This window comes from Borostomias antarcticus (assembly GCF_949987555.1).
Source record: "Borostomias antarcticus genome assembly, chromosome: 18".
NCBI lineage: Eukaryota > Metazoa > Chordata > Actinopteri > Stomiiformes > Stomiidae > Borostomias > Borostomias antarcticus.
The window spans coordinates 12,233,858-12,258,101 of NC_140251.1; the positions used below are offsets into that span (position 1 = coordinate 12,233,858).

At 47.3% G+C, this 24,244-nt stretch overlaps 2 protein-coding genes across 3 annotated transcripts in view; both read right to left on the reverse strand.

The window, feature by feature from the left end:
• lonp2 (lon peptidase 2, peroxisomal) overlaps positions 1-7,858 on the reverse strand; it is a 15,020-nt gene extending 7,162 nt beyond the window's left edge. Inside the window, exons 1-7 of one of the 2 annotated variants that reach the window (XM_084452958.1) lie at positions 7,537-7,858; positions 6,252-6,504; positions 4,768-4,899; positions 4,447-4,569; positions 3,986-4,149; positions 3,749-3,843; positions 359-617 (exon numbers count right to left, since the gene is read on the reverse strand). In XM_084452958.1, the coding sequence (XP_084309084.1) occupies positions 359-617; positions 3,749-3,843; positions 3,986-4,149; positions 4,447-4,569; positions 4,768-4,899; positions 6,252-6,504; positions 7,537-7,769 (1,259 nt within the window). In that variant the 5' untranslated portion in view covers positions 7,770-7,858. Of the gene's footprint in view, positions 1-358; positions 618-3,748; positions 3,844-3,985; positions 4,150-4,446; positions 4,570-4,767; positions 4,900-5,021; positions 5,201-6,251; positions 6,505-7,536 lie in introns of those variants that run through there. The other variant, XM_084452959.1, reaches the window with a different exon arrangement.
• A 1,415-nt stretch (positions 7,859-9,273) lies between these two features.
• il34 (interleukin 34) lies at positions 9,274-21,067 on the reverse strand (the record flags this gene model as incomplete). The annotated part of the gene is made up of 7 exons (XM_084452769.1): positions 20,991-21,067; positions 18,484-18,587; positions 18,307-18,384; positions 17,531-17,710; positions 11,845-11,983; positions 10,391-10,443; positions 9,274-9,390 (listed from the first exon to the last, which is right to left on the reverse strand). The coding sequence occupies exons 1-7, from the start codon at positions 21,034-21,036 to the stop codon at positions 9,274-9,276; spliced, it is 717 nt and encodes a 238-aa protein (XP_084308895.1). The 5' UTR covers positions 21,037-21,067.
• Between the last annotated feature and the right edge of the window lie 3,177 nt (positions 21,068-24,244).

Genomic DNA, 24,244 nt, shown 5'->3' on the forward strand with positions numbered 1-24,244 from the left:
GTGTGTGTGTGTGTGTGTGTGTGTGTGTGTGTGTGTGTGTGTTTAGGTGTGTGTGTGTGTGTAGGTCATGATGTCATCCCTATTGATCTCCATAGTGAAGGCAGGTGAAAGGAATATCAAAATAGTGACATCATGGTCTCACTCCTAGATCTCGTCGGCGGAGTGTGTGTGTGTGTGTGTGTGTGTGTGTGTCTGTGTGTCAAACAGACAGACCTGTTCTTCATGTACTTGACCCACCTACACCTGTCTGATCTGACCCATCTACCGGTGCTCTCCACAATCACAGCTGTTTGGAAGCGCCAGGACTGTCTAGTAACTTAATGTTTCTGTGTGTTTTAGAGTCGCTGTGTGCCCCTACCTGTGGCCGCGGATGTCTGACTGGTCACAGACGCCCCCCAGGGAGATGCGGTGGAACTCCCTCCCCAGGGTCCGGGCGATGGAGCGGCCCACGCTGGTCTTGCCCACGCCCGGCGGCCCCACAAAGCACAGGATCGGCCCCTTGAGGGCGCTCTTCAGCTGCCGCACGGCCAGGTACTCCAGGACTCGTCGTTTCAGCTTCTCCATGGCGTAGTGGTCGTTGTCCAGTAGGACGCGGGCGTCTCGGATGTCCAGGCGGTCTGGAGGAGGAGGGGGACGGTGGGGGAAAGGGGGGGGGGGGGGTATCAGGACGGGAGGAGAGGGGAGGTGAAGAGGGGAGAGGAGCCTACATTAAATACTGCTTATGCATATGTCACAGAGTCACTCCCATCCCAAGCGCTAGGTAGCCCAAGCCTGGCTCCAGCCCATGAATCTGAATTTTCGAAATGCGATTCAGGGTCTGGAAAAGCTCTTATCCAGAGTGATCTTTTGGTTGGAATTCCAACCAGGCCAATCGGTGTCCTTTGAATGCGTCCTTTGAATGAAACTGTGCGACGTGATTGGTTAGGGGATGAACTGATCGTTGAGGACTCCTTCGGCAACGCCCATCTCGGAAAATGAAGTGAAACTAAACAGGCATTCCGTCCGAGTGTCAGGCTAGCCCTGACTGCATCTGAAAAGCCTTAATATTGACCCCTGATGCCCCCTTTGGTCTAGAGGAAGATGTTTGGATTCCAATGTGAGTCGGTGGTTCAATCCCCACGCCGACTTGTCCGTTACACATACACTCCACAAAGTTATACACCCCTCCATGTGCTGACAGTATAGTAAATCACACACAGCCACCCCAACACTCCTCAACAGCTATACGAGTATATTGAACTGCTCCCTCTACTGGCTGCATGAGGCAGAAGACACCAGAGATCCAAGGAGAAGTGTGTCAGACAACGCCCTCCGGTGGCAAGAGTCTATAGTGTCATTCAGCATAGAGAGACACTTTGGACTGAAAACATTGAAGCCTGAAAGTAGAGGTGCTGATCTAGGATCAGTTTTGTCTTATCAGATCATAGTCTGTCTCACTGGATGTACCGTGAGTCGGTTCATCCGGTAGGTTTTGGGGATAAACCTTGTCGTTAGTTTATTACTGCTCAATCAGTGGCAACAAATGATTTCCCCGGCCCAATCAGATTCAATCCAGGCTACATCAAACAACAACAACCTAGCAACCGCTTGACCCAAGACGATTGCTATTGGTTTAAACAAATAAAGCGTATATTTCCATCTTATCTCGAGATGGTAGTCAGTGCAGCCAGACCTTTCTCCAGTGTGGAGATAGGTCTGGATATGAAAGACTAATCAGATCATAATAAATTGAGCGAGGCTAGATCAGCAAACTGACTTGAGCGATAAACATCATCTGTGTTGCTTCAATCACATACACTTCTGCCTCGTTATGGCACTTCATTTAAGCGGGCCGGTTTTACAGTCCCCCACTGTTTGACCTGCTGTTGCTTCGGCCTCATGCTGCTAGTGTACAGCTGTTTTTGTCTTTTGTCCCCCCCACCTCCCAGGCCTTCCCCTGCCTGCTTCTGATCTGCTGTGTCTGAATGGGGGGGTAGGTGCATATTGGCACGTACATATTTCCCTCTGGAGATCAATTAAGTCCTGTTGTGCTCCCTGGCTAGTATTATTGTTTATAAAACGGGTAGCTCAAATCAAGCAATCTCATTGGTTCATACTGTAGCTGTGGTATATTGATCACCGCTATGAAGTCTAAAGGGGTAGTGTGCTATTTTGGACATTTAGCCCTATGTGTGTGGTCTTGTGGACTGTCTACCATGAACCTGAAACATAGAGACCATCATTTCACTGATCGTTCCAGTATTGAACTAGCTGCAGTTTTTATGCTCTCCTGTGAAATGTATCGCAATCCGAATATTTTTAGGTGTTAAACACATCGAGTGCCTAATCGAGCAATACACAGACATACATGTCTATACAGGACTGTGTGGTGTTATAGATGTCTATATACAGTAGGACTGTGTGGTGTTATAGATGTCTATACAGGACTGTGTGGTGTTATAGATGTCTATATACAGTAGGACTGTGTGGTGTTATAGATGTCTATACAGGACTGTGTGGTGTTATAGATGTCTATACAGGACTGTGTGGTGTTATAGATGTCTATACAGGACTGTGTGGTGTTATAGATGTCTATATACAGTAGGACTGTGTGGTGTTATATATGTCTATACAGGACTGTGTGGTGTTATAGATGTCTATACAGGAATGTGTGGTGTTAGAGATGTCTATACAGGACTGTGTGGTGTTATAGATGTCTATACAGGAATGTGTGGTGTTAGAGATGTCTATATACAGTAGGACTGTGTGGTGTTATAGATGTCTATATACAGTAGGACTGTGTGGTGTTATATATGTCTATACAGGACTGTGTGGTGTTATAGATGTCTGTACAGGACTGTGTGGTGTTATATATGTCTATACAGGACTGTGTGGTGTTATAGATGTCTATACAGGAATGTGTGGTGTTAGAGATGTCTATATACAGTAGGACTGTGTGGTGTTATAGATGTCTATACAGGACTGTGTGGTGTTATAGATGTCTGTACAGGACTGTGTGGTGTTATAGATGTCTATATACAGTAGGAGTGTGTGGTGTTATAGATGTCTATACAGGACTGTGTGGTGTTATAGATGTCTATATACAGTAGGAGTGTGTGGTGTTATAGATGTCTATATACAGTAGGACTGTGTGGTGTTATAGATGTCTGTACAGGACTGTGTGGTGTTATAGATGTCTATATACAGTAGGACTGTGTGGTGTTATAGATGTCTATACAGGACTGTGTGGTGTTGTAGATGTCTATACACAGTAGGACTGTGTGGTGTTATAGATGTCTATATACAGTAGGACTGTGTGGTGTTATAGATGTCTATACAGGACTGTGTGGTGTTATAGATGTCTATATACAGCAGGACTGTGTGGTGTTATAGATGTCTGTACAGGACTGTGTAGTGTTGTAGTTGTCTATACAGGACTGTGTGGTGTTATAGATGTCTATATACAGCAGGACTGTGTGGTGTTATAGATGTCTATACAGGACTGTGTGGTGTTATAGATGTCTATATACAGCAGGACTGTGTGGTGTTATAGATGTCTGTACAGGACTGTGTGGTGTTATAGATGTCTGTACAGGACTGTGTGGTGTTATAGATGTCTGTACAGGACTGTGTGGTGTTATAGATGTCTATATACAGTAGGACTGTGTGGTGTTATAGATGTCTGTAGAGGACTGTGTGGTGTTATAGATGTCTATACAGGACTGTGTGGTGTTATAGATGTCTATACATGGTGTGGTGATGTTGCGACCTGTGGTTTGTTTGTTCCAGGGCAGCTCGACCATCAGGTCCAGGTAGTTGCGTGAGAGGGCGTACTCTGGCATGGACTGCGGCATCTTCTTCAGCCTGGGGAGCGAGGCACACATGGTGTTTTGGTGCAGATTAGCACAAATCAGCCAACAAGTCTGCCACCAGGGATAAATAATAAACACACAAATGCATGTGCGCGCACACACACACACACACACACATACACACATACACACACCTCTTGAGTTCCTTGAGGCAGACTCGGAGGGCGGCCTCTGGCATGTTGGCTCCTTTCACCTTCCTATCCAGGGAAGCCGTGTCATCAGCATCGTCATCCTCACCTTCCTCCTCCAGAGAGAAGTGACGGCCTGGAAACCCTCGACCCTTACGCACGGCCAGCACCTGGGGCAGAGAGAGACAGGGTGGGGGAAAGGGGACGGGGTGGGGTGGGGTGGTGGGGGACGGGAGAAATGCATAACTGATGAGGCCCTGTTTGAATTCTCTAAAAGGTACATCCTTCTTTCCTCCCTTCCTTGTGAACGCACTGATCTGACACGCCGGGATTGGTATCAGTTGCGTAGGGGAGCACCTGCTTTCACCTATCCAATCATGTTAGATGAGAGGGGAGGGGAAAGAGGAAATCAAACAGGGCCCCCCGGGTGTCCAGAGGGGCCAGAGAGAGGTCAGGAGAGGTCGTACCCTCTTGTCGTCGTCCGGTCGTGGTTTCCTGGTCTTCTGAAGCAGCTTCAGACCTTCAATCTGCCTGGTCAGCATGGGCAGGGCCTTCTTAAAGCGCTCCTCCAGATCCACAGCGTCCAGGACCTACATACACACACACAGTTGGAGCAATCCAGACAATCTCTCTCTCTCTCTCTTACACACACACACACACACACACACACATTCTCTCTCTCTCTCACACACACACACACACACACACACACACACACACACACACACACACACACACACACTCTGGCACTCTTTCTCTCTCTCACACCCACACACACACACACGTACCTGTAGTTTCTCTGTGTTGGAGGTTCGTATCATGGAGGCCAGGATGTCAGGCAGGGTCTCTCTGGGGAGACTGTCCAGGAGTCGTCTCAGTTTAGCCACCACGGGGACAGACATGTCCAACATCCCCACCAGCTGAAACAAAGGACATGGACATGGACATGACACACTGGACACTCTCTCTGTCTGCCAAGTCTTTGTGATTTTCCATGCAAGAGCCCAGAGGGTCATCAGAGCTGATGGCGTCCCAGGTGTACCTAGACGCTTAAGAAGCCCATAGTCCAGTGGCTGCTCTCTCTTCCAGGTGTACCTAGACGCTTAAGAAGCCCATAGTCCAGTGGCTGCTCTCTCTTCCCCCACACGCATGTCTTTTGCTGCATTTGCCTGAGTTATTATTATGTATTTTAGCCTCATACGACACCCACACAGCACACTATCCATGCATCCACTCACTGCACTACTGACCTCATTAGACATCCCCCTACTTGGCTTTGGTTACTTTTCATTCATTCACCCATATTGAGATACAATTTAATTCATTCCCCCATATTGAGTTACAATTTAATTCATTCACCCATATTCAACAATAATAATTGTTTTAACTTTTGCCTTGGGCTGTATCTCTCTTATTGCTGCTGGTCCTTACGAGCTGGGATGAAACAACCCAAACACACACACACACACACACACACACACACACACACACACAAGCGCAAAGTTGACAGATGAACACAGACACTGGGAGGATAGTGTAAGGCTCATATACAGTATAACCTACAAATTGTACAGAGCTGGGAAAAAAAACATTAAATAAAGTGAAAGTGGGCAAAACAACATCTGAGGTGGTGGAGCGAAGTCCTGCACACACAGACTGAGTAGATATGACCAGGAGTCATGGTCACTCTATAAAGACAGACAGTAAAGCTGGCCATGCTCAACTAACATACAGCGGTATGGCTGCGCACACAAACACACACACACACACACACACACAAACACACACACACACACACACACACACACAACACACACACACACACACACACACACACACACACACACACACACACAGGGGACAAAGGTTAGAGTACATGCCATAATGAGCTACGTTACTGTGTCAGAAGAAAATAGCTTTGATTCTGATAGACGCAAGACAGATATTGTACAGGCGTTTTGTTTCAAGTACATTTGGTGCATTTCATTTGAGTAAACAGGCAGACAAACAGGCAAGCTGCATCAAGTGAGAAGATACTCGTGCACTTTGTCTTCCGCACTAGATTATGCTCTTAGTCACTTGATTTGAAAGGAGATGCACTTGTACGTTCTGGCATAGTAGTACAGTACACTGATGTACCCTACTAACGTTACCCTTTTGCAATGCAAATGAACTAACCTGACGTGAGGGCTCAAAACATATATTTTTAAATGTTAGAATAAAAAAATAGGCTGCCAACAGTGTGGCGAGTTTTTCAGCAGTCCACACCCACCTGGAGAGCAGCCTGGTAGAACACGTTGGACAGCTCCGCCAGCTCCCCCCCGCCCTCCCGGTCCCCGCCGCCCCCCCCAGCGGTGGTGTACTCCTCCAGCTGCTCCAGCTGCTCCACCTCGGCCACGGGGAAGGGCCGCTCCTTCAGCACCCCCACCAGGCGGAAGCGACACACGCCCGTGATGAGGAGGGTGTAGTGGGGCTTGGGCCAGTTGCTGCCCACCACCTGCACCGCCAGGCCCGCCACACCGATACTGGGTAGGGAGAGGAGAGGAAGGTCAGGGGTCTGGACTAAGAGGGAGGACGCTGACAGGATATCTTGGAAATGAGAAAACACATCGAGGAAACAGCTAGTGACCAAGAGAGGCTCATAATGACACAGGATAACTCTCAGACCATTAACTGTTATTGTCTTGAAGCACGGAGGGAAGATATAGCTACATAACTTCTAGTAACCAGGGTGGACTGTTGACTGGTTGTACTCTGTGTGGATATTAGCTACAAGGTTAAAGTCCATCTCAACGCCTGCTTGCTTGGCTCCCTGCCTGGCAGAGTCGGTCTGAGAGTGAGAGGACCTCCTATTTTTCTTAAAATGATTGACAGAGGGTGGCAAAGTTTCATCTTTGTATTAGATTACAAGTCATGAGCATTTTGGAATGCACATCCATATTACTCAGGGAGTTTGCCTGATGAGACAGAATTGTCATCACGTGACACAGAACTTCAAGAATAATGGTGCATTCGTTTGTGGTCGGAGGTGGCAAGTCGCAAGTGGCAAAATACCTACCTCCGACCTGTGTGCATTCCAGCTATATACCATTATATCAGTTACCTAGTTATATCTATATACCATTATATCACAGTTACCTAGTTATATCTATATACCATTATATCAGTTACCTAGTTATATCTAGTGCATTCGAGCAACTGGGGGGTGAGAAACATATCCGAATTTGCGACGAGGAAGTGCGAGTTCATGAGGTGTTTTATTTAATCATTCCTAGTAGCAAGTCGCAATTTGCACCTCCCAGTTATAAACGAACGCCCCATAAGTCAACTTTGGAGTGGGCGGAACGTCTGGACCCAGGCAAGAAGTATGACTATAAGCAAAAACATTTTGAATTCAGCTACAATTTGAATGTAGCTTGCTAAACATGACCTGTGCAGTTATGGCTAGACGTTAGCTAGCTGCTATAAACTGTTGGCAAGAAAACACACGTTACATCACAACATGACCTGGGCCAAGACAGTTGGGAATTTCAATAGCATGCAAACTGACAACATACCTGTGTAGCGAGGGGAGGTTCTCGGAGTCGTGTTCGGGGTCTCTTGTGTTGGGGATCACCCCAATGATAGTGCTCTTTAACGAGGTACCCTTCAGTAGCCTGCTCTTGACGAGCTGCATGTTCCTCGGGGTGTCGACGCTGATCCGCATCGTGGAACCTGGTAAAAGGACGCCTTCGTGGGTCAACAAGAGTGGAAGGCGGCTGGGGATCTGAATCCCGCTGTTGGACGACATAGTTTGAAGTTTTAACCCTGCTTCGGTGTGGGTGCCGGACTTGGGTAAACAAAATATAGCAGAGAGCTATTCTAGCTATGTCGGATGACAGGTTAGTAGGAAAACATTATGAACTACGGCACGTCACAAGGGACAAGTTGTACAGAGACACGCCCCCTGGCGATGAAGGGGCCGCAGATGCAGAGTCACGAAAACCTGAGCTGTGAAAAGCTCCAAATCTTTTAAGGGTATTTCTCAGTTAGCTGATTTTAGATATACCAACATTCAAAAAGCATGTCTTCTTCAGTTATTGTCCGATTTCCATTTATGAAACACTATTTGAAAGCTTACAATCTGCACTTTAATAACCTATAAAAATATTTTTTTTTTAAATAATAGTTTTTTTGTTTTGAAAATTGATATTGCTTGACATGAGGCACAAAACACCAGCTCCTTTCACATTATGTGCATTTTTAGATCAGTGGCACTGGGCAATAATACATACGTATGTAAACACTCAAATACTACTCTATATTGCTGAAATGACATGGTTTTATCATAGTCAAAGCATCATATTAGGACGTAGCCCAGTCAATGTCATTTCAAACAAACTGCAAGCATGACAGTGAACACATTAAGCTGATACAGTGGCATTTATTTTTCTGGAAGGCTGTCACATAGTTTAAGCATAACACATTTTAAATAAATAATCTCTTGTACAAAAACATATTTCATTTAGGTCATTAGACCACAATCATACATAGCCTAATGCATATGGCACAGTATCTACAACTTGGGAAGAAATTAGCACAACTTCTAGCTTTCTCCTATCCTGCCGCTGTTTTCAGCATCATAGTGCAGGCTTCTGTCATGAGTAAAAAATAATCTGTTTGGTATTCATAAACTGACTAATCCAGCAAGTCAGCTCATCATCTGCATTTAATCTAAAATAAACACAAAAACAAACAGCAGACACATACATCCACATTGCTGCTTCACCAACACATTCATGACATTACTAGAAATACATACATAGAAATACTACATTTACAGATATACTGTAGTTTAGAATATGACCGACAATTAATATATGAGCAGAGATGTTCCCTGATGGCAAACCTTTAGAGAGAAAATAAAATAAAAATACAGAAATTGCATAATGGTATTTAGTTGGCTGTTTTACAGATAACCACCTACAATATATAACCAATAAACATAAAGGCATTATGATTTCATGTTTCCTGTTTAAAATACTCCAAGTGTAAACATATAAATACACATTTGAGAAGAGATGCCTCTGTGGACGTGAGAGAGATCCAGACGAAGAACAGGGGTAATGATGGTGGCGACGGCCGAGTGGTAACGTAGCGACGCTCAGGCAACGCTGGCGACTGAAGTCCACAAGCAAGGCAGGAACTGTTGTGTCCGTGTTTACATAAGCACATTTAGATGCAGTGTTTCCATGACTTTGGTGCAAACAGACAGGCCAGCATGGGTGGGGGGCGGGGGGGTTACAACATGTAGGTCAACTGGAGGTGAGGCCCCCATTGGCGTGGTGCAGGAACAGCGCCCCCCCTCCCCCCTCAGGTCTGGGGATGTATGAGCCTCTTCTTGCCCCTCCTCCAGTGAGAGACGGCACAATCTGAAACAGAGACAGAGATTGTTAGCAGCTACAGATAAGGATAAATTGCACTAGCCATTCATTCATATGTCTGTCCATCCATCCATCCATCCATCCATCCACTAACTCAACAACTAATTCACAAAAAAAAAAGAAAAAAAAGAAAGTGTAATACATGAAAGTGTAATACATGTTATATACATGTTCAGTGACCCCTGTGTAGTCACTGAACCCTTTGATGAAGAGGACCAGGGAAGGTTGAATTAGTAGTAGATAGATAGTATAGTTCAGTTTGTCAGTATTTGGCCTCTGTTGTTCAGGTCAGCTCACTACTCTCTAGCACATGAGAGCTGTAATGTATATTATTTTCCTCAATACCGCTTGTTGTCCATATGGAGATGCCTAGTCTGGGCCTACTATAGAATAGATATGAAACAGATGTAGCCTGGCTCTGTAGGTTACAGTCTCTGTATCTGGCATGGGTCAGGTAGGCCGGATCTGCTGACACCACAGCTGACCTATCAGGACTGATCATCTATTTCTTTCATCAGTTGGCCAGAGGGAATGGCAGTGTAGATTAAAGCTGTATCATACAGCAGATCAGAACCTTTACTGAGCTATAAAGCTTGGCGATAGTAGGTCATGTCTTTGCACTGTCCTGTCTTGTCCCTACACCTTGTCCAATGTTGTCTTTGTGTTATGCATCATGCTCAAAAGTAAATTCCTAGTATGTTGAAAAACTATAGTGGCAATAAAACAAATTCTAATTCTGATTCTGAAAATGGCTTGGGTCAAAAAGAGACCGAGGAGACCGTCACTCAGTCAGAGGTCAGTAGATAGATTTATACTGTAACTCGCTGTTGATGAAACCAGATAGGCTACTGTCTGGGTGGCTAACTATCAACTATCAGAGTGTCCGTATGTCATTGTCAGCTGCAGCTGGAAGAGGAGTAGATTAACTAGGACCATGTGAGGAAGAAGAGGTGTGAAGGACCTGTTGACAGGCCAACAGCTGACTGACTAGCAGACAGACAGGCCTCTCTGTCAAGTCCCCTTTTGTGGGGCTGCAGGACACTACAGGGTCACCCGGGTTAAAGGTCAAACACTACACTGCTTTCCTGCTTTCACATCATCCATTTTGTTCAGCACCTGAGAGGCTAAAACAGCTCAGTGCACCACTATACAGACAACTAAACCAGTCGAGTGGGTTTCTCGTCCAAGAAAAAACGTTAAATCATCCCCTTGACTTAAGTGACATTAAGAACGAAGCAGACTCAGGTTACGGGACAGCTCAAGCAGCAGACTCAGGTTTCTCAAGGTAAGCTCAAGAACCAGCCAACAAGATCCAAACTGGAGGCTACCAAAGTAACTATAATATATTTCTTGTTTATCCCTTCTTTAGTCTAGTTTTGGTTTTGTAAAATACTGTAGTTGTTTACAAAACAATGGGGTTTGTAAAATAGTTGTGTACAAAACAATGGGGTTTGTAAAATTGTTGTTTACAAAACAATGCTCAAGGTTTTCGGATTCAGGGGAGAGAAAGAACATTCTAGTACGGGAACGAGGAAGAGGTCACACAATCCAGAGATCCTAGAGCAGGAGCACTCAAATACAAATCCTAAACGTCCACAATTTTTCCCCAATAATCCAAAGGTCTGTCTTTTAAGAAAACAATTATAATACAAATCACAAAGGCAAATCAAACCATTTCAAGTCCTGTCTCCTCTCCTATCCTGTCTCCTCTCGTCTTGTCTCCTTCCTCTCCTCCTGTCTCCTCTCATCTTGTCTCCTTCCTGTCCTCCTGTCTCCTCTCCTATCCTCTCCTGTCTCCTCTCGCCTCCTTCCTCTCCTCCTGTCTCCTCTACTCACCTCTTGTCTTATCTCCCCACCTCCTGTCTCCTCATATCCTGTCTTATCTCCTCACTTCCTGTATCCTCTCCTCTTCCTGTCGAAACTAACGTTAGCTGCACTGTAAACTCATCTGCACTGTCAACTCACATGACCCCAGTATTGCCAGACCGATTGACAATTTCCCAACCGCCCAATATGGTCCAAGGTAGCCCACATGTGCGGAAAACTTCCAAATCTGGCAATACTTCGAGTGCCAACCCCTCAAAGCGGAGGACATTCAAAGTGCTGCTTGCAGCGGAGAATTTTCTAGAGAGTCTAGAGACAGTTGTGGTTTGGTCCGGATCGGGACCAGACTTTGAGGATGGATGTCCTAGAGTAAATGTGATCAGTTACTTTCCACCTCTGCTGACAAGAACATAGCATACTAGAGAGGTAGTGAAGAATTAGATTCACTCTGAGCTTGAGAGTGTAGCAGTGCACGATGATAAGCATACAAGTGTAAGTACATACTAGAAAGTAAGTACATACTAGAAAGGGACGGAGTGTTGAAATGCACAGTAATGAAGTTATTTCCAGTAGAGGCACATTATAAAGTGTAAGGATAGAAGTGTATACAGTACTCACAGTTGTTGTGCCCAGAATCCTGGCCAGGGAAGCAGTCTGAGAACAGGCAGTGCATGGTGTGGTAGAAGTTGTCCAGCAGAGACTTGGGCGTGGCGAACGTCCAGCCTGGATAGTCACGGTCCTTCACCCTCTCCAGTATCTGAGGGATACGCTCTGGTAGCTCCCTCTGACACACACACACACACACACACACACACACACACACACACAAGCACACACAGGACTAGGTTTAGCTTACTCAATGGCAGTGGAGTAGGTAATGTGGGGGGAACACTTCTTCTGGCAGGGGGGTACAGTACAATATAGCTAATTCCCTGCATTTCCATGCGTTTTAATAGGATTCATTGCACGTCTAGCGGGTCGAATATTATAGAACACAGCAAACATGCTACAGCCAAAGACAAGGCCAGACTGCAGCATATCATCCACTCCGCTGAGAGGGTGATCGGCTGCAACCTGCCTTCCCTCCAGGACCTGCACGCCTCCAGGGCCCTGAAGCCGACCCCTCCCACCCCGGTCACAATCTCTTTGAACCACTCCCCTCCGGCAGGAAGCTGCGTTCCATCAGACCTCACGCCACAAAAACAGCTTCTTCCCCACTTCTGCCAGCCTCATCAATAAAGCTCATGTCACCCTCTGACTCTCCCTCCTCTGACTCTCCCCCCTCTGACTCTCCCTCCTCTGACTCTCCCCCCTCTGACTCTCCCTCCTCTGACTCTCCCCCCTCTGACTCTCCCTCCTCTCCCTCCTCTCCCTCCTCTGACTCTCCCTCCTCTCCCTCCTCTGACTCTCCCTCCTCTCCCTCCTCTGACTCTCCCTCCTCTGACTCTCCCCCCTCTGACTCTCCCTCCTCTGACTCTCCCCCCTCTGACTCTCCCTCCTCTCCCTCCTCTCCCTCCTCTGACTCTCCCTCCTCTCCCTCCTCTGACTCTCCCTCCTCTCCCTCCTCTGACTCTCCCTCCTCTGACTCTCCCCCCTCTGACTCTCCCTCCTCTGACTCTCCTCCTCTGACTCTCCCTCCTCTGACTCTCCCTCCTCTCCCTCCTCTGACTCTCCCTCCTCTCCCTCCTCTGACTCTCCCTCCTCTCCCTCCTCTGACTCTCCCTCCTCTGACTCTCCCCCCTCTGACTCTCCCTCCTCTGACTCTCCTCCTCTGACTCTCCCTCCTCTGACTCTCCCTCCTCTCCCTCCTCTGACTCTCCCTCCTCTCCCTCCTCTGACTCTCCCTCCTCTCCCTCCTCTGACTCTCCCTCCTCTGACTCTCCCCCCTCTGACTCTCCCTCCTCTGACTCTCCTCCTCTGACTCTCCCTCCTCTGACTCTCCCTCCTCTCCCTCCTCTGACTCTCCCTCCTCTCCCCCCTCTGACTCTCCCTCCTCTGACTCTCCTCCTCTGACTCTGCCTCCTCTCCCTCCTCTGACTCTCCCCCCTCTGACTCTCCCTCCTCTGACTCTCCTCCTCTGACTCTGCCTCCTCTGACTCTCCCTCCTCTCCCTCCTCTGACTCTCCCTCCTCTCCCTCCTCTGACTCTCCCTCCTCTGACTCTCCCCCCTCTGACTCTCCTCCTCTGACTCTCCCTCCTCTGACTCTCCCTCCTCTCCCTCCTCTGACTCTCCCTCCTCTGACTCTCCCCCCTCTGACTCTCCCCCCTCTGACTCTCCCTCCTCTGACTCTCTCTCCTCTCCCTCCTCTGACTCTCCCTCCTCTGACTCTCCCTCCTCTGACTCTCCTCCTCTGACTCTCCTCCTCTGACTCTCCCTCCTCTGACTCTCCCTCCTCTCCCTCCTCTGACTCTCCCTCCTCTGACTCTCCCTCCTCTCCCTCCTCTGACTCTCCCTCCTCTGACTCTCCCTCCTCTCCCTCCTCTGACTCTCCCTCCTCTGACTCTCCTCCTCTGACTCTCCCTCCTCTGACTCTGCCTCCTTTGACTCTCCCTCCTCTGACTCTCCTCCTCTGACTCTCCCTCCTCTGACTCTCCCTCCTCTGACTCTGCCTCCTTTGACTCTCCTCCTCTGACTCTCCCTCCTCTCCCTCCTCTGACTCTCCCTCCTCTGACTCTCCTCCTCTGACTCTGCCTCCTCTCCCCCCTCTGACTCTCCCTCCTCTGACTCTGCCTCCTCTCCCCCCTCTGACTCTCCCTCCTCTGACTCTCCCTCCTCTGACTCTCCTCCTCTGACTCTCCCTCCTCTGACTCTCCCTCCTGACTCTCCCTCCTCTGACTCTCCCCCCTCTGACTCTCCCTCCTGACTCTCCCTCCTCTGACTCTCCTCCTCTGACTCTCCCTCCTCTGACTCTCCTCCTCTGACTCTCCCTCCTCTGACTCTCCCTCCTGACTCTCCCTCCTCTGACTCTCCCTCCTCTCCCTCCTCTGACTCTGCCTCCTTTGACTCTCCCTCCTCTCCCTCCTCTGACTCTGCCTCCTCTGACTCTCCCTCCTCTGACTCTCCCTCCTCTGACTCTGCCTCCTCTGACTCTCCTCCTCTGACTCTCCTCCTCTGACTCTGCCTCCTCTGACTCTCCCTCCTCTGACTCTCCCTCCTCTGACTCTCCCCCCTCTGACTCTCCCTCCTCTGACTCTCCCTCCTCTGACTCTGCCTCCTCTGACTCTCCTCCTCTGACTCTCCTCCTCTGACTCTCCCTCCTCTGACTCCCCCCCCTCTGACTCTCCCTCCTCTGACTCTCCTCCTCTGACTCTCCCTCCTCTGACTCTCCCTCCTCTGACTCTCCCTCCTCTGACTCTCCCTCCTCTGACTCTCCTCCTCTGACTCTCCCTCCTCTGACTCTCCCTCCTCTGACTCTGCCTCCTCTGACTCTGCCTCCTCTGACTCTCCCTCCTCTGACTCTCCCTCCTCTGACTCTCCCTCCTCTGACTCTCCCTCCTCTGACTCTCCTCCTCTGACTCTCCCTCCTCTGACTCTGCCTCCTCTGACTCTCCCTCCTCTGACTCTCCCCCCTCTGACTCTCCCTCCTCTGACTCTCTCCCCTCTGACTCACTCCTCTGACTCTCCTCCTCTGGCTCTCCCTCCTCTGACTCTCCCTCCTCTCCCTCCTCTGACTCTCCCTCCTCTGACTCTCCTCCTCTGACTCTCCCTCCTCTGACTCTCCCTCCTCTCTCCCTCCTCTGACTCTCCCTCCTCTGACTCTCCTCCTCTGACTCTCCCTCCTCTGACTCTCCCTCCTCTGACTCTCCCTCCTCTCCCTCCTCTGACTCTCCCTCCTCTGACTCTCCCTCCTCTGACTCTACCTCCTCTGACTCTGCCTCCTCTGACTCTCCTCCTCTGACTCTCCCTCCTCTGACTCTGCCTCCTCTCCCTCCTCTGACTCTGTTCCCTCTTACTCTGTCCCCTTTGCCCTACTTGCACATGGCTGCTGACTGTACATTGGCTCGCACTGCACACACATATCACAATGGCACACATACATTGTATACATAAAAACATTGCACACCCATTACACTCTGTACATACACATACTGTATATACACCAGTGGCGGCTGGTGACTCAAAAAACTGAGGAGGACAGGAGGAAGAGAGGCGAACCGCCCATGGGCGCCGGGGGGCACTTTCCCTCAGTCAGTTATTATTTGAAATATCAGCTTTAAAGTGGATTTACAGTCAATTTTAGCATATGAAAAACTGAATAACACTTTCTTTAACTACATGCAGCATTTATTTATCATATTCATGATAAAATATTACCAAACAACAATAAAACATTGTAGGCCTAAGCAATAGTTGTTGTAATGGATTGTACTCTTCTCTAAAGAGAGAAAAGAATTGATATTGGAGAGGTGCTGGAGAGGTTAGGTGATATATGAAAAATGTTTTTGATTAGGGGACACAGGTGTGCTGGCTTTCAAACAGTTTGTTGGCAAATAGATTTGACAACTGGACAATGGAATACGTTGCACAGCAAATGCAGTATCCAACAGTTCGCTCATGGCTAACTAGCAATTGTACAACTATGGGATTACTAATTGTTCTGATAATTGTAGGCTATAGCAGCATAAGAGTGGCAGCTTTTTACAGCAACCAAAATGAGCTAATCGGATTAGCTCATTTGGGTTGCTGTCAAAGCTGCCACTCTTATGTTGCTACAGCCTACAATTATCAGAACAATATGAACATTCAGTTGAAGGTTTTCCATCCACCCATCCATCACTGGATGAGGAATAAGCACCGCAAAGCGATCAATTCTCACGCAAGCAGGAGCCAGGCTGTGGATTTCTCCGATCCGGTGTTGCGACCCAGTCTCTAGAAATGTTTTGGACGAGTTGCCGACAGTTTGCGCCTCTAGCCAATCTGCGCGCCTGCCTATGCCGTAGCCTGACTTGCATCTTGTAGTTAACGTTACCGGCTATAGCCAGCCAGTGGAACTGTTCAGACGGCTCTAGCTCAAAAAGTATTTATGTCATCTTAGATATTTAGATGGCTAGAATCAAGACAAATAGACGAACAGTTTGATGTATAATATGTCCCATAATACTTTCGGATGTATTATATTATGGAGCTACGAACGCACAAAAAGTCTCCAATGGCACAGGGAAGAGAAACACAGACATCAACGCCGACTCAATCGGCCTTCACTGTGGTAAATCTGGAATCTGGAATGTGATTGGACTAACAAAATGTCAATATCTGAATCCTGTTCAGACAGGGCCGGAGTACTGTCCTCCCTTGCGGTAATTTTTCAGCGTTTTGGCCAATCACAAATTAGCAAGAAAAAAGGCATTACATTGATTTAAGAGAAAAGAACCCGCCCTAAGGGAGGCTAGCCTCCCTTCCATAGATATCTATGGGTCCTCCAGCTGCATGTTATAGATGTCACTGTTGAAGCTTTAGAATTTCAATAATGGGTTTGTATCCATAGTGAAAACCTGCTTTATGAACAAAACTGAGTAAATATTAATTATGAATAAATAAATTCATATATTTATATTTTAATCCCTCTCTCTTCTCTCTAAAAACTGAGGAGGACTGTCCTCCCCTGCCTCAATGGACGAGCCTCCACTGATATACACTCATCGCACTCCATTTTCTATATTGTATTTTGTATTTGTATTTTCACTGCTTATTTGCACTGTCCTGTCTTTGCAATGTCCCATCTTGTCCTTGCACCCTGTCTACTGGTGTCTCCATCAGTATTATGCATCATTGACCAAAGCAAATTCCTAGTATGTGTAAAACCTACCTGGCTAATAACTGATTCTGAGTCAGTTGGAGTTTCTCTTTGATCTCTTTAATCTCCAAAAGTGAGCGGGACATAGCGAAACTAAAGCCGGTGCTACAACCCTGCTCAATGTGATAAGATCAGTGGGAGAGTCCCTTCAATTCCAGCTCTGCCTGCCATGCCTGTCTGCTGAGCTCTTAATCAAGCACACTTAAGACATTGGCAGCAGATTTATCATGATTTGGCTGGAGTTCTGCTGCCAAACACACTCTTATGAGTCATGGGCAATCCCAAGACTCCCAAGAGAGAACACACACAGCATTGGTTGAGAGCATAGCGTGAGAAAGAGAGAAGACGGTGATTATGGCAGAGAAGGAGTAAGAGAGATGATTTCACACAGGTAGCAGACAGAGTTCTTGTGGTTTGGAGATATCAGAATGGAGCTTAATGAAGGAGAGACGTAGAGGGTGAGGAGGTGCTGGTAAGGCCCGGCCAGGGAACGTCCGGTGTTGTCTCACCTCTTCAGGGGACGGGAACAACTGCGCCACCTTCTTGAAGAGCTCCTGCAGTTCGAACGTGTAGTGGTACGATGGGTGACGCTTGGGAAGCACATCCAAAATATCCTTCAGCACTTCCAGGTTCACCACCAGCCACACCTCCTGTAGGTCTGCCTCCTCCAACGCCTCCACCTTTGACCTCTGACCCAGGAGAAGAGGAGCAGAGAGGAGATGGAGAGGAAAGGAAAGGGGATGAGAGGAGCGATAGTGGGATGAATATAATGTCAAAACATCTATTTTTTTTAATTATAAAGGAAACAGGAGTCGTTTTCAGAACAGTGAACAGATCAAAACTAGCACTCAGGCACAACGATTGTTCAACGCATATATTATTCTCCACATGTGAGTGTGATAAGGGCGGCTAGGACTCAGGAGGTAGAGCGGGTCGTCCAATGACCCCAGGGTCGGCAGTTCTATTCCCGGCTCCTCGTGTCCTTGGGCAAGACACTGAACCCCAAATTGCTCCCAATGAGCAGGTTAGCACCTTGCATGGCAACTACCGCCATTGGTGTGTGAATGTGTGTCTTAATGAGTGAATGAGAGGCCATTGTAAAGCGTTTTGTCCGTTAAGGTAGAAAGGCGCTATGTAATTTCCCATAAACATCTCTATGATTTCACTCAATTAACTAGAATGTCCTGATAGTAAGTAACCTGATGTGCGCTAATGGTCTCATGAGGCCAGATAGTAAGGGGCTCTAGAGAAATGACAAAGATGTAAGCAACATGTGAACACTCACCAGTCTGGAGATATTTCGGAGTTTGAACACCTGCTCATAGTGAACACGAATAGTGTAGTTGATTGGGAAGTTATGCTTCTGTTGAAAAGGGAAAGAAGAGCTTTCTGTATCAAATGTATAAAATGTGCTGCATAAATAAAGTTTTAAATGTTTTGACTGTCTCACTCTGTCTCCTACCATGAAGCGCCGTCGGTCTGTGAGGTTGGCATTGAGGGTTTTGAGGGGGGTGCACAAGGTTGGCGACGTGGTGGCCATCAGGACTGGCAGTAACCACACACACCCTACAGGGGGTGCAACACAGCTGGTTATCAATGGCTACTGTCACTGTTGGGACCATATATATACAGTACTGGTCATGTGATAATGTATGACCTCAAGTGTAGATGTCTTAGAGGCATTAGCATAGTTAAATGATTGATTGATTGATTGATTGATTGATTGATTGATTGATTGATTGATTGATTGACTGATTGATTGATTGATTGATTGATTAGTTGTATTTGTCACACACCAATTGGTGCCCATATGGGCTTACGAGACATGTCTGTACAAGCAAACCAAAATAGTTTAACATTAAACATTTTGAATGCATTTAACAATTATATGCACCATCAGCAGACACTACACAAACTCTCCCCCATGCTTTGAGGATAAATTGGGCAAAACCAAAAACACCCTTTTTAAAGAAGAATTCAAGCCTGAGCTCATTCTGTGGCTGAACGCTTCAGGGACCAAACTGCTACCTGTCTCCGGTCATCACACATCGGGCAAAAAACACAACATGGATTTCACTTTCTATTTCCCCAAGATCACATGAGAGAAACACAACCGGTCTTCTTCTTGAACATTGAATCTGCCAGTTTATTGACACACACATGTGATGACCCGGACGCAGGTCATTCATACATGACTGGTTGACATGATTACCTAACAAAATCAATATGGTATGATAAGGCTTATGAGACATCTACCACAATGCAGAACACGGTGCATGTATGTGTGTGCTTGGCCTGCTGTTTCCAACAATCTCTTCTCTCTGAGCATACTCCTCATCTACCAGGCCAGGCTCATCCAGATTATAACACACACATTAATCTCCGCACTATGATAATCTCCGTCTCATTTCAGCACCAGCCTGCAGGACTCCATCGGAGTAATCGGCATGTGGTCTAGCAGGCCAGGAGCCACGCCATGCTTCAGTCAGCACTAGGCAGGGGCGGTCAGAGGAACATTTGTTAGCAGTTATGTTGTGTAAAACAGGATCGTAGAGTTTGGGTCCTGTGGTCAAGGCTCAGATCCAGACAGGAGTGTCTATTTTGACAAACGGGTATTTCTATCTATAGGCAAGCTTCAACTACTGTCCACAGCCTGGAGGCAGGGGGACAGGTGATGCGCTGCCCACAGCTGTCTGTGTGCTGTCTGTCTGACCGACAGGCTGTCTGTCCATGTATCTGTCTGTATGCCTGCAGATCTGTACAGTATGTCTGCCTGCCTGTCTCTCAGTCTGACTGTGTGTTTGTAGTTGAGGGCCGGGTGGTTGGATGCTGTGGTCTTTGCCTCGGCCCCACAGAGCTCTATAGTCAACAATGTCCTCCTGTCCTCACAGCACACTTCAGAGAGACACCGGAATGTTGTGCACCACATGGGGAGGGGCGGGGGGGGGGGGGGGGGGGGGCGGAGGGGCTCACCTCAGATACTGTATCTACCCCTCTGGAGCTGTTCCACTCACTAAAATGTTATGGCTTTTACTACTGTACCGTGACAAATTTCTGTGTCTCTTTCTGTCTTTCTCTTTCTTGGTCTTGGTACTTTCATCACCCGTCTGTCCTCAACTCTCACACACACACACACACACACACACACTTTTCTTCTCTTACTTTTCAATAGAAACTAGACAAAGGCAAAAACACTTTTTCTCTCTTAGATATCCAACATATCTCTATCATCTCTCTCTCCATCTGATACGAGTTGATCAGTCTTATAATGATCAACCACTTAGTCATTCTGTAGTTCCAGCGGCTCTATAAGCTGCAAACCCTCAGGCTTACTAAGTCCTCTATAGTTATCGGGGACCACTTATCTCACTGCTCTCTCAAATTTCAGAGTCAGAGGGGAAATTACACACTTGCTAATGCATTCTTATTCCTCTCCAGACTCCAGAGACAGCGAAACAGCCTCCATGTCCAAATCAACACCAGCTGACATTCCCTTGTCTCTCTGCACCACTTTCTGCTGTCATCCTGTCATCCGTCCATTCTCCAGACCTCCATGGCTCAGAGCAGGCAGACATGTTCCCATCACTCTCCTGCTCGCCTCACACAGCTGTGTCTCCTCTCCACAAGGACCCACTGTTTACTGCCATGTTATCTCCTCTAGCCTGTTGCACCACAACCAGCACAGACAATTCATGAGCCCGGGAGCAGGAGCAGTGCAAGGGGGGGCAGGGAGACACAGGTCATAACGACCGTCCTTCACCATGACCCACAACCCGGGGTCGGTTACAGTAGGAACAGGCTCTCTTTCCCGACCAGCAGGAGAGAACCTTCTGCTAGGATTCTTGATGTAGGGCTTCCAAGAGGGTTCTTCAGGGTCATTGTGACATTCTCACTCCCCTCTGTACCCCGTCATGAGGCCCCCCCCATGATGAAGGCCACAAGATCAAAGGCGCTGAGGTCTTCTCTTACCCAACAGCCCCCCCAGGAGGCAGACGCAAGGTGAAGGCCCGACCATGATGCTCAGCTCTGGCCTCGGTGTTTGGGTCCTTCGCTGGTCAGCTGACAGCAGAGCAGGATGGATTGTCACACACCTCTACTCTTTCTCTGATGTCAAACAGAGACAGACAAAGAAATGGTTGGCATGACAGAGACTGATATAGAGATGCAGACAGATAGAGGTGAACACAGACAGAAAGGTTTTCAACAATTTACCCCCAGGGATAAATAAAGTGTCTGTCTGTCTGTCTCTGTCCATCCATCGATCCATCGATCCATCTATCTATCTATCTATCTATCTATCTATCTATCTATCTATCTATCTATCTATCTATCTATCTATCTATCTATCTATCTATCTTCTAACTATCTATCTATCTATATATCAAATGTGCAGGCAGCAGACAGACAGACAGACAGACAGACAGACAGACAGACAGACAGACAGACAGACAGACAGACAGACAGAGATGTCCACATAGTGACATTCAGGCCGTAGGGACACACACCTCCAAATGCTCAATCTATCAAAAATAGTTATCAGCTCGGACTTCTCTCCATGTTCTATTTCCTCATTCCTCCACTGCCAGGAATCTCATTCTGTTTATTTATTAACCATAGGCTATAAGCCATTACACTGGGATACATGTATTATGCTCATCTACAAGCAACATCAAGGTCCCCTGGAAGTCGCATGGTACAGAAAGACACGGACCAGAGTGCCGCACTCATACAACCACATCAATGTGTCTGTGGTGCGTCTCTCTCTGGCTGGCTGGTGCAGCTCATCTTATCAGCTGGAAAACAGCGGTGCTGTTCCATGGCTGCTGAGGGGCCTATGGTTCTGAATCCCTCTGACATTTAACACCATGCTAATAATAATACTACATGAAGTAGCCTATGCGCACTATGAATCCCCATCAGAGAGAGGAAACAGTAGCATACATGTCACGATCAGAGATGGTTAATTTGACGGACATATTCCAGCACTGATGCATTAATACATTTTCAGTCTGAATAGACAGTCAGGCTTCAGTTTGACACAGTGACCCCCCCTAATTCACCCCGACATTCCCTTGGTCGCTCACCTGATATGAATCTTATTTTTAGTCTCCTTCTCACTTTATACACTTCTGATTATCTTCTATGTTCTTGAACAGGATTGCTGTAGAAAAAATAAGTACATGCTTTACATATTAAGTTTTAAATTTAACTCAATACGTGCTATTACACTAAAAATGAGTAGAGATATGTAGCTTACACCCTGTAATAATAATAATAATAATAATAATAATAATATATCAAATTAGTAGGCTATAGTACTTTCTGAGTAGGCTACCAAAAGTCGCTTTACATAACCAAAGTAAAAAAATAAAAATAAAAATAAAACATAAACGTAAATAGTCTACTGAATTTAGCAGCAAAATTGTCTAGGCTACAGTGCAATGAGTGCATACTTGACAAGTGGTAGCCTACTTCAACTACGAACCACTTACTTTGTCTATAGGCTACCACGCGCGCGGTTAAACACATAAAAACGTCATCGGACTGGGGGGTAATGATAGGCCTAATAACACTGTGCGCGTAAGTTTAGGAACTGAGAATCTTCCATATTCTGACTTGATTTGTGGAATCACACACCTGTAGCTCCATCGAGAGTCGGCAAGTCCGTAGCCGACGCGAGGTCTGTCCTGTAGGTCTCAGCGCAGCGGCACAGAACACATGGCCTTGACGCACACGCACACCCCCGAAGACCTGACAGCGGATCCGCTCAGGAACTATCTATCCCAGACGACATTGTCTTCAAGTTGAATATTCTCCCCGAGCAACACCAAAACTATCAGTGTCAAACTCCGTGTCATTCACACTGCAAGTAGGCTACTGCAACTTCGGAAATTCAAGAATGTATCTAGGCTGTGTGCGTGTTGTCTCTGTGCAGGAAGCTATCCAACCCTTTCCTAGTCCTGCACCTAATCTCGAATGCGACAGATCTGATCTATGTGCTACTGTAGGCTGTGATGTCACTGATTTTGACTTTCACTTTCCCCTAATATACCCGCCCTCAATTGTAGCTAAATCGATGTTGAGTCCATTTAAAGTGTAGCCGACACACCAGATCGACCACTGCCCGGTGTAAAACTGCTGAATGTGTCCGTGGCGCCATATAAACTGCCCGTGTGTAAAACGTTGATTATGCTATATGCCAATGCCATTAGGCAAAATATCCTAGCCCTATATCTCGTAAATGTTAATGGCGTAGGAGGCCAAATATCTACCAAATCACCAGACCACGGGACTGGGAGTGCAATGCAAAGCAAACATGGTAGCCTACCACATCCATGTATCCATGCGCTATCCTAGTCTGCTGCCGCGCGGGGCGCAAAATCCGTCTAGGTCATCAGTCTAGCCGGTTTACTCTCATTACAGGCTGGGTCGGTACCGGACTGTCCCGCCACAAACGCCCACGTGGATCTCTTCGGACTTCAAACCGCAAGAGTGAGGTGGACAGGAATCCTGGCTGCATTAGAAACAGTGACAGTCACTGAGAGCGGTTATGTGACCCGTCTCCCTCGATCACGTGATAAGACGGCAGACAGGCTATTGATAATCGATCACAATTAGGCCTACCCGTCCAATGTCTATAGTTTAATTAATTACCCCTCACCCATCAAAGGTGTCTGAGTTTGCCCAAATTTCATTCTGTGGAATTTTTGGAGGGGGGATTCCTAAAACCAAACCCAAAACCGTGGTCATAGACCATCTGTCCGTCCAGACGGGGAGACGTCAGAGCGGGGAAATCCCAGAGGGGCAGCAGTGATGGAGGCAGAACCTGCCCGCGGCCAGGTGGAGACAGGAGGCAGGCCTGACGGAGGGAGAGTGAGGTGTCCCACTGAGCAAAGACATGTCTAAAAGACGTCTTTTAGATGTATTTTTCGTCTTTTTCGGACGTCCAAAGACATCCAATTAGGAGCCAGAATTAAAGTTTTTTTAGACGTTCAGATATTGAACCCGTTCTGCACGTCCACAGACGTCTTAGAGGGGTCCAAGCCAGACGTGTGAATATTGAGGGGGTCCAGCAGACGTACAAATGGGGTTCTGGACCGACGGACGTTATTAAGACATGATATGAACGTCTCCCTGACGTTGCGTGTTTGCTGGGGTGGAGAGAGAGAGTGGGTGTAGCCCATTAGAGTAATCCTTTCCATGATTGACCTCTACAACATTGG